The sequence below is a fragment of the Musa acuminata genome, chromosome BXJ3-1, assembly GCF_036884655.1.
Source record: "Musa acuminata AAA Group cultivar baxijiao chromosome BXJ3-1, Cavendish_Baxijiao_AAA, whole genome shotgun sequence".
Taxonomy (NCBI): Eukaryota; Viridiplantae; Streptophyta; class Magnoliopsida; order Zingiberales; family Musaceae; genus Musa; species Musa acuminata.
In genome coordinates, this window is record NC_088349.1 from 11,451,916 (window position 1) to 11,462,990 (window position 11,075).

The window sequence follows — 11,075 nt, forward strand, 5'->3', positions numbered from 1 at the left end:
TGGAGATGAGCATTAAACAAAAGAAACAGCGGTCTCTTAACCAATCAATGGAGCTCCAAAACAGAAACAAAGAAAGCAAATGGTTTCTTTTCCCCTTTTCACCATGAAGACAGAGAGCTACATAAAGCTTGCTTGACACCAAACATTCAAAAGCTCATCCCTTTTGCTCTGCGCAGAGAGAGAGAGAGAGAGAGAGAGAGAGAGAGATACCGATGGCTGAAAGAAGACTTCTCGAAGGCGATGAATCGATCAGGGAGGAGGAGGAGGAGGAGGAGGAGGGAAATGGCGACGGCTCACGGCTGAAGCAACTCGGCTACAAGCAAGAACTCAGCCGCAGCCTCTCGTATGTTCCCATCGCTCTCTTTCTTCGCCTTTCTCATCTCATGGAATCGGCTTTGGTTTTTCTAATTATTTTACGGGTCTAATCGGCTTTGCCATTCGAGATTTTTCTTACAAGTTAGGGATTTTACATATCCATTGCAAACTTTGGAAGTAGTGCATTTGCCCCTCTATATATATATATATATATATATATATATATATATATATATATATATATATATCTGCAAGTATTAAGAATGTCCTTTTCATTGGAAGAATTTGTTAGTTTGAATATAGAAAAAAAATATTAGAAATATTAAGAGCCTTAAATAGTATTTTAAGTTGCCACTCTTTGAATGAAGGTCATGTAAAATTAAACATATATGCTATAATCACTAATTTTTTGGGTGTTGGAGGCATACATTAAATTATTTAGAATGGTAATTATGAAAGTTATTGGCATTGGAGATGTATATATAATTTTTAGAGGTTAGTATATATTCAGATTCTCCACAAGCAATTGATCATTGACTGACATTCACTCAAAGAACCTGTGTTAATCATGGTTAACAAAAAATATAGAAAAATACATCAAATATCGTTAATATCTTTAGCATCATTTTTGAAATGATTTTTATGTTGATTAGCAACTAATTTATCATAGATAACGTAATTAAATTATTTCATCTTAATGGCGAGGATCTAAATTATTAGCTTTAGAACAAGATGGAGAAGGAATCCGATGACTTGGGGTACAAGACGACCGGAACATTGCAGGACTTCGATCCTGTGGTGGGGACAATGCCACCCATGCAGCCATGCAACTCGTGCTGTGGTTTCGATTGTTGCAGGTTGCTTCGTCAGCTGGGACATTGACATCTAAAATTATTATGAGTCAGAGATGCCTAACTTCTTCCAAATTATTGATGGGTTGGTGTGGGTTGATAGAAAATTGAAGCTGTTGGTGTAGGAGCATGTTGAACAATCTCCTCATTTTTCTGATTCAGAAAAATTATATATATACTTCCAAAAGTAATAATTATATATATATATATATATATATATATATATATATATTTTTTTTTTTTTATGTCTTCACCTAACTTATAAAGTCCAAGAAATGTTCCTTGTATTTTATGTTCGGAGTATGTCGGAAGAGATGAAATAATCAATGTTAAAAGTATGAGAACAGATAAATGAAGATTTAAGAAGGTTTTAATGGAAACTATAAATAAAAATTTAAAGACTTTAAACTTAACTAAATATATAACTTTTTATATATCTTAATGACGATAAAAGATCTTTATAGGTGATCCCAAATAGTTGGGACTTTTGGTTGTATCAATCTTTTTCATGGACATTTACTTATTTTTAATTATAAGAATTAAATAAAAGAAATTTCTATTGTATTTATTAGCCTCTTGTTATCTATCATCCTAATTAAGCTTTCTACCATGTCATCTTATTTATGCATATTATAAAAATTATTTCTTGTGATATTTATTATCTATATATATATTTTTTTATATTTTTATCATAATATATTTTTAAAATTATTTAATTTGTATTTTGACCGATTGATCCACCGAGTCAACCAATGATCCATCCATGCTTCTCTAGATTTCAGTGATGGCATTGATACTTGCTGTTTTCGTTTGATCTGAGCAGGGTGATCTCCAGCTTTTCCGTGAGCTTCTCCGTCATATCGGTCCTGACTGGTATAACAACACTGTACAACACTGGCCTTGAGTTTGGAGGACCCGTGACCATGATATATGGATGGCCCATTGCTGGTGCTTTCACTCTTATGGTTGGTCTTGCCATGTCTGAGATCTGCTCGGCTTATCCCACCTCTGGTGGTCTCTACTTTTGGAGTGCTAAGCTTTGTGGCGACCGGTGGGGACCTTTTGCTTCATGGATCACCGGATGGTGAGTGCTGCATCCTTCCCATCAATGAATTGAACTGTGATGTTACTCCATTCCTTCCTTCACCGCATCGTGAAGTTTCACAGCAATGTAGTGCATGATTGTTTCTTTTCTACTGCATTCATGGAGTTCGCAGTCTTCTTTAGCTCTCTTTTAGCATGTAGATACCTGTTTCTTTTTATACTTAACCTTTTGCTTCATGGATCATTGGCTGGTTAGTTTTGCCTTCTTCACTTCTGCACATGTTGGTGTTTCACTAATTTGAAGTGCTTGACTGGACATATTCCAAAAGCTTGCTTATTGAACCCTGCTATTGCACCTTTAGACCACAGGACTTGGACAGTCTTATGCATAGGCCTTCATATCACGTCATTTGTGCTTATGTAGTGAAGTAAATCAGACCAAGATAACCTAGTCAACTATTACACTGAATTCTTGTTTTATGCTTCTCATATGTTTCCTTTTTCCCTCTTCCAACTATGAAAATACACAGGCTAAATGTTGTTACTTTCTAGTATGTTCAGCATTCCGACTTTTGGAATTGCTAGTTTGTAAAGGCGATCACTTTGTCTATGCATCATTCTAGATGAATGCATTCTTATAAATGGGTCTCAGCTACAGTTCTGGAGAAATGGTAGGGTCTGCACCATGGAGTTTAAACACAGTATATTTGTCAATGGGTGTATCCCTGACAGACAGAAATGGATTGGGATCTTAAATGGTTCTTGTATGAGCTTTTAGTTCTTTAAGCACAAGCTAATGCAACAAATATGCTTAAGGCATGTATAGAACTCTGCCTGAGTGCTTCCAGGGTGAAGGTTTGAAGATGAGGATGCGATTTTTTCCAACTTCATGAGAAACTTGAACAGAGGAGACAAATCATCAGTCATATAATTTGGCAGTGATGCCAAATCTATTGTGTAAATATGTTTTCTGAATCATTCTATACTGACACAAGCATTATATTATTGCACAATGATCAATTGTTGTCAGCTCTCACATTTGACGGCATTTATCAGCATTAGTCCAGCATCACAAGTAACAGATAATTTGGTGAAATTATTATTTTTTTATAATTTTGGTGAATGTACCATATATAAGCTTTCGAAATCTGAAGTTTAAGTCAATTCTATAGATTTCATTTAACTTCTTCCAGAAAATTATTAGATGGTAATTATCTGTCAGCTTATACTAAAATTATACTCCTATCTAAAGCTTTATAACATTTTCTTTTTAACTTGCTGCAGGTTTAACATTGTTGGGCAGGTAATTCTAGATTTTCCTCGGTGCAATTTTATTTTTTTGTTCACCATGGCCATGCCTCCTCCTGTGGTGCTAAACCTCCAAATCCTTCAGAGTTGCTAAGGAGACTCTCTCTTGCAGTGGGCTGTTACAACCAGTGTAGACTTCTCATTAGCTCAATTACTTCAAGTGATTATCCTACTTAGTACCGGAGGGAACAATGGAGGTGGATACTTGGCTTCCAAATATGTGGTCATTGGATTCCATGGGGCTATTCTCCTGATTCATGCTATCATAAACAGTCTTCCTATAACTTGGATATCATTGTTCGGACAGTTAGCTGCTACATGGAATGTAATAGGTACGCATTCAGTAATTAACTTCCGTATTCAGTAATTTTCTCACAGTTAGTTAAAAAAATCTATTGAGATTCTCAATAAATAGGGTGTTTCTCTTTAGGTGTTTTTGTCCTTATGATCCTCGTACCTACCGTTGCCACCGAAAGGTCCAGTGCCAAATTTGTCTTTACTCACTTCAACACTGACAATGATGCTGGAATCCACAGCAGGCTTTACATCTTTGTTTTAGGACTCTTGATGAGCCAATATACATTAACAGGATATGATGCATCTGCAAATATGGTATGAATCCTTGTCTAAATTCTGGAGCTCTCTAAATTAGTTTATACGAATACCACATTTTGAGCTATTGCAAGACAAGTTCGATTTTTTCGTTACCATGCAGTAGTAATTTTTATTGGCGTGATCGGAGTTTTATGTTGGTTAGACGACTGTTGCATTGGTTTGCTCGGCCTTAGAAATGGAGAAAATGATCGGAGTATCATTTTCCGTTTGCTGTGTTATTTCAACTGTTTTGGTGGATTGACATGCATCATTTCCTATAAGAGATATATTTCTGAAAACATGACTAGACCTCGATATTGTTCTTATGGATGCATTCCAAGCTACTCAGCGTGTTATTTTTAGACAGAGGAAACTAAAAATGCAGACAAGAATGGTCCAAAGGGAATAATTAGTTCCATCGGCATATCAATCATCGCCGGCTGGGGCTACCTAGTTGGGATCACATTTGCAGCTACAAACATTCCCTATCTCTTGAGCAGTGACAATGATGCTGGTGGATATGCAATTGCCGAAGTTTTTTATCTTGCCTTTAAAAGCAGATATGGCAATGGAATCGGTGGCATCATTTGTCTAGGAATCGTTGCTGTTGCTATATTTTTCTGTGGCATGAGTTCAGTAACAAGCAACTCCAGGTAAGAATCTATTTCTTTTGGTGATTGTTTCACCAATGTTCTACCTTTGCTCCTATAAAATGAAAAGTCGAGTCGAATTATCATTTTTGCCTGACTTTTTACACTCATCTTCAGATTTAGTAATTCTTGGTATTTGTTTTCTTAAACTCAGAACGGTGTACGCCTTCTCGCGAGATGGAGCCATGCCTCTATCCTCATTCTGGCACAAAGTGAACAATCAAGAAGTTCCGATCAATGCAGTTTGGCTCTCTGCTTTTATTTCGTTTTGCATGGCACTTACGGTATCATCTGTCTTTCCATGTTCCAATTTTCGTTTAGTTTTATCGTTCTTTTCAGAATACCTCATGGCTTCATTGCTTTTACAATCTTGACCTGTTGGTGGATCATAGAACCAATCTATAGTTTTGCATTTCCTCTGTACTACTTTTCATACATGTCCTGTGCCAAAGATGTTCATCAGATGGGCCTTCTCATGTCAAGACTCTTTACATTGTTTGCAGTCCCTCGGCAGCTTGGTGGCATTCCAGGCAATGGTGTCGATCGCCACCATCGGGCTCTACGTTGCCTACGCATTGCCCATCTTCTTCAGAGTAACTCTCGCACGCAAGTCGTTCGTGCCAGGGCCCTTCAACCTCGGCCGCTACAGTCTCTTGGTGGGTCGGGTGGCCGTCCTCTGGGTTGCAACCATCACGGTTCTCTTCTCCTTGCCCGTCGCGTACCCCATCACCGGGGACACTCTCAACTACACTCCTGTCCTCGTCGGCGGCCTGCTCCTCCTCACTGTTGCCTCGTGGCTGCTGAGTGCAAGACATTGGTTCAGAGGTCCAACAACCAACATCAACGCCTGAGCTGAAAGCTCCGATACATGAGCTGAGACGCTGTCGAAGTGGCGTATGCCACAGAAAGGTTGTCATGGAGACTTCAGAGAGAGGTTTATCATACAAATATCTACAAAATCCAAAAAATTGCATGCATGCTTTTGTAGTTGACAGTAATCGATTTGAATTATAGTTGACAGCAATACATTCGAGACTGCATCAAAGTTTGTTATAGTATCCCCCCTTGTATGTCGCCTCCGCCCCTCACCCACCGTTGTCACCGCGACGACCGATGCGGCCAGTGTCTCGGGAGGGTGATCGACGATGACCTTGTCATGTGCGAACCAGTCGCAACGAAGTCGCAGCAGCCTAGGCCTGCCTGAGCAAGCCTCAAAGTTGTCGTCATCATCCCCGATCTCCACGTCTCTCCGACGCCTCCCTCTCTTTCGCTTACCCTTCTCGGGGTCCGGTCGCAGGTGCTCCGCCATCACCCGACGCGACTACTAACTCGATGAGGAGCCGACGATGCTGAGATCCGATGGCCGAGAGGACGTGCCGACAAAGCGAGGGTGGGGGCAGCGGGACGGTGGCGGAGGCCACAGTCCATGCTGCGTTGTAGTTAATAATATTCAGAAACGGACATTAAAACAGCAGCCCCTTTTCTTCAGGCAAGAAAAAGAGAATATAATTTGATTCTTACCTCCACACAAAAAGTTGCGGCGGCCTTTGCATTGCTGCGTTCACACACTGTACCGATGTGTCTGTCTCATCAGCAAAACTCTCGTTCACGACAGACTCAATTCCAAATTAAATTACATTTCTATCATGTTGATATTTAAAGTTATATATATATATATATTCTATTAATCATGATTACTAGTAAGTTTCAAAAGCATTAACATTTTAAATACCTGAAAAACTACTTAATCAAGAACTGGAATTTAAAGAGATAAATATGAAATGTTACGTATGATATTGTAAAATGTAATATAGTTTCGACATCATTATGCTGATGAAGATTAGTTATGATGTAAGGCAATGAGTTTGTCATATATATATGATTTTACATTTAAAAATTATATATGTTTCTGTCCAATCCGAAATCAAATTCCCCAACCAATCTGGGTGGCCTTCAGGAATGGAATCACACTGCCACACCTCATGATTCGTGCAGGCAGCCCAAAAAGGGAAAGATTGGAGGACAACGACAATGCAAATGGCACGCATATGGTCCATCAGGGATTCTGCACCACCATGAGAGAGAGAGAGAGAGAGAGAGAGAGAGAGAGATTGACTGGAGGACAGGCATGCACGTATAACAAATGATAATGCAAAAGGCATGCAGGGTCCAGAGGGCGTGGACAGCACGAGAGAGAGAGAGAGAGAGAGAGAGAGAGAGAGAGAGAGAGAGAGAGATTCCATGGGGCAGCTACAGGCCAAGTCTTGGGACAAGGCCACGACTCTACTATCCCTGCGACGGCAGGTGGCAGACATGCGTAGGTCCTCCTCCTCCTCCTCCTTCTCCTCCTCCTCCTCCTGTGAAAAGCTCGGGAAATAATTGCTTGCGTTGATGCAGAGGCATCACATTCTGCGACCCCTCTCTGTTCAAAGGTGGGCTCAACCCAATTGGTTCTTTCTCTAGATTCAAGTTACTTCCATCCATCCACGTCTAATGTTCCACGCCACTCGAGTCTACTTGCGCTAAGTTTGATGAATTTATTATTATTCTTCACTTTATATATATTTTTTTTAATATTTTAAGGATTTTATTTTTAAATATTATATGATTATGTGAGATTTTGATAAGATATTAAACGTTAAATAAATAAAAAAAGGTTAGTAGGTATCAACTAGTTTAGTTAGTAAAGGTTTTAATAATATATAGACAGTATCCCGAGTTGGATCTCATCTTCGTCATTTATTATTTATTAAAAAAATATCGAGTTAAGTGAAAAAAAATATTATAAACCTATCGAATGTATTACTGTTTGATTTAATTGTATTCTGATTATTCGAAACGTCAAGGATTCATAATCAATCTAAATCTAAAGACAATTTCGATGTCAAAAAATTATGAGATTCGATAAGACCCAACAAAAAATTTCGATGTCTAATAAGCACTGATCCGTTTGATAGATCACTGAAACGTCGATTTGGCTTATGAATTAGGGGAGGGGGCACAGTGTTGCACCGGCAATGGAGGGTCTGATGAGAGTCGTCATCACCCCATGATGGGGTGTCGACAAGTGTCGAAGACTGGGTTCACCGCCCCATTATTTCTCTGAAATGGACTGGTCATGGCGAAGGATAAGGTGCTCTTCTCCATCCTTTCATCTCCTTGTCAGTCCACCATGTGATGAGCCAGGAGAGGAAGTTTAGAATATCTTATCTTACCTCATCTGTTCATCATGCACTCAGGCTGTAACCTAAGAGACCCCCTTGTTCTCTCTTTCTCTCTCTGACCATCTATAAGTAGGAGGCTGGCCGTGGTTCTTGTTGGTCTTTCAAGTTCCACCTTCACCGCTCAGGCACACATGTGGCTTCGGCATCAGGTCTCTCCTCGCCCATCTGTGTAGCTTCTGTCGGTTACGGGTTCATGGGAGGAGCAAAAGGAGGCAGGTGATGGTGGTAGCTGTTGACAGAAGATAGAGAGCACAGATGGTGACATGCGTGGGCTGCTGCATCTCACTCCTTTGTGCTCTCTATGCTTCTGTCATCACCTTCAGCCCCTTGCTGTCTCCGATTACCTTGTGACCGTCCGTCTGCAGGCAAGATCCGCTCTGCTGCACTTTGATACTTGTCGCTTGTTGTTTTCGATCTAAAGGAGAGCAAATTTATGGTGTTCCTGTTACTCGGTTTGTCTGCAAAGAGATTCTTCGTTCTTGCAAAAGCATCTGCAGCACTTGCATGCTTATCTCGTCGGCATCATTCCGAAGAATAAACTTTGAACCCACTTCATGCATATGTATGTATGCTTGAGCAGAACATATTTGTGGTTATCTTCTGCATGCTTGCTTACACGCACACATAAACTTGCCTATGATAGATCAGCGATCATACAGTTTCTGCAATGCCCTATAGAGAAAAAAGAGTCACCTGATGAACGTATTGGGAACTCTTGATTTGATGGAGATATCAAGCAATACATGTTGTAGATCTGATTAATCTGGTGACAATAATTGTTTTGCGGTCTTGATCTTAATGTAAAGATGCAACATAAGAGCTGATGCCACCGTAAATGGGTGTGAATGAATTATTTTCTATCATCAATATAAGAACAAAGCCCCCCATGAGATATTCTAGTGGTTAAGATGAACAATCATATGCTTTATATTTTTTGTCTAAAAGAGTTGTGTCCAATGAAACACGAGGTTCTTCAAATCCAGAGAGGTTAATATCTATAATTTTATTTTTAAATATACAAAGATTATTTTCAATATTCAAATTCTAGTCTTTGGATAAGAAAGGAAAAATCTTATCATTATATCAAAATTCGCACTCAGAAGGAGATGTATATAATGTACAATTTGCGAGAATAATCTTATCATTATATCAAAATTCGCACTTAGAAGGAGATGTATATAATGTACAATTTTCTAGCAAGTAGGATCTAAGGAGGCTGATTGTAACACAGCAATACTGAGAGGGTTATTTATTTATTTATTTTAATAAGAATTTATTTGATATTTTTATTTATTTATTAATAAAATAATTTATTCGACACTTCGACTAATAGATAAATCAATATCCATTTCCTTTACTTAGCATGATGACACAATCTATCATATTAATGCTATGTTTGGGAACACAATTGTATTTTTGATGACACAATCTATCATGTTAATGCTATGTTTGGGAACACAATTGTATTATTTTTTAATATGCATTTGAGAAAAGAGTGTAATATTTTGAGTGTTTGATAAATAATAGATGAAGATTATATTTTAAATGTATATTGACGTAGGTATCGTTTGGTAAAATTGTTTTTCAAAGGTTCATTGAATATTATGTGACAAATTTATCATTCTAATATTTTATATATTTATTCAAAAAATAATATATATATATATATAATTTAATTAATAAGTGAATAAATAAATAAATAAAATGCATGTAATCTTACAAAAAATTATATGGTCTCTATATATAATAAATAAAAAAATTAATCATATAAATGAATAAAAATAACTTTTGAAATAAATAAGTAAAATTTCAAACTTGTGAGAGAAAGGACAATGATAAAAATCAAAAGAATAGATGATAAAAATGAGCTTTAGAGATTCAATTATATAGTGACAATCTTATGATTTTAAATAATATCATAAGGTATTTTAAAATTTTTAAAAATTATATTAACATCCTATAAAATATTAAAATATTAATACATCATTCAAATCAAATATAATTTTTTTTAATTTATCAAATATTATTTTATATTTAAAATATATATTAGACTCTTAATATATATATATATATATATATATATATATATATATATATATATATATATATATATATATATATATATATATATATATATATTTGATTATATAATTAAATGTGTTCCCAATGGCGACCATAAAACAATTGTCAGACCATAAGAGCATGATTCAACGAAAGATGACTGCAAGAGAAGCTTTCGAAGGCTCAGTTTTTGGACTCACTCTGTCTCCGTCATTTTCTTGCTACATTAGTTTCCGTGTTGACGAGTTGACGCTGTGAGACGTTATTCCAACCAGTGTTATGTCATCAACATAGACTCCTCGTGAAAGTCAACATGTTTTCATAGTGGGGTCTACAAAGTCTACCATTTTCTTGTGGTAGTATAGCCATTTGATCAGGTCGAAGATTGACACATCTAATGTCGTAGAAATTAGCCAGATTAACTTAAAGCTTTCACTATTCTTCGATGAACTTTCGATAACACATTTAGCACTACCAGTAGCTAAAAGAAGCTATATTTAGATCTAACACTCAAAATTAACTTGAAGAGTAAAATTCTATGACTTTGATAAAGAGATGCAGAAACACAAACACTTCTATTTCGATAAAATTCTATGGTTTGATAGGTTTCTGCAACTAAAATACCAATACCTCTTCTATTAGAAAAACAAAAATCACAAGGAACAAGAATGGGAAAAGATATGCAGAACAAAGAGAAGGCAGTCATGCTGAAACAATGATCTCTTTCCCTCTCCCGGGGTGAGGTGTGCCGCATTATAATTTATCTAAGAGAACATTGCAGTTCTTAAGACTCCTCAAAACTCAAAATTCAGCACCCACTGTTGAAACTTCAATCAGAACAATGCACAGCAGTCTCATTACCAAGAAAGAAAACAAGAAAACCGGAAAGTGCTTTCCGAAACGACTGGCTAGATGTTCTTGCACAAGGCCATCCATGACATTTCAGTGCTGTTATTTTTCAATAAATCAAACAGATGGAAACCTTTCACCATAACAACATACAATTGATAATACCAACAAACAAGCAT

General features: G+C 37.1%; 1 protein-coding gene and 1 long non-coding RNA gene across 2 annotated transcripts; one reads left to right on the forward strand and one right to left on the reverse strand.

Annotated features, from left to right (window-relative positions):
* The first annotated feature begins 1 nt into the window (after position 1).
* LOC103990182 (amino-acid permease BAT1 homolog) lies at positions 2-5,820 on the forward strand. Its single transcript, XM_009409254.3, has 8 exons — positions 2-343; positions 1,990-2,250; positions 3,495-3,513; positions 3,631-3,850; positions 3,949-4,130; positions 4,476-4,765; positions 4,917-5,046; positions 5,266-5,820. Exons 1-8 carry the CDS (start codon positions 213-215, stop codon positions 5,611-5,613), a joined length of 1,581 nt encoding a protein of 526 aa, XP_009407529.2. The 5' UTR covers positions 2-212; the 3' UTR covers positions 5,614-5,820.
* LOC135629539 (uncharacterized) lies at positions 5,149-6,182 on the reverse strand. Its single transcript, XR_010493273.1, has 2 exons — positions 5,790-6,182; positions 5,149-5,643 (listed from the first exon to the last, which is right to left on the reverse strand). It is a non-coding gene; the product is annotated as an uncharacterized LOC135629539 (long non-coding RNA).
* Between the last annotated feature and the right edge of the window lie 4,893 nt (positions 6,183-11,075).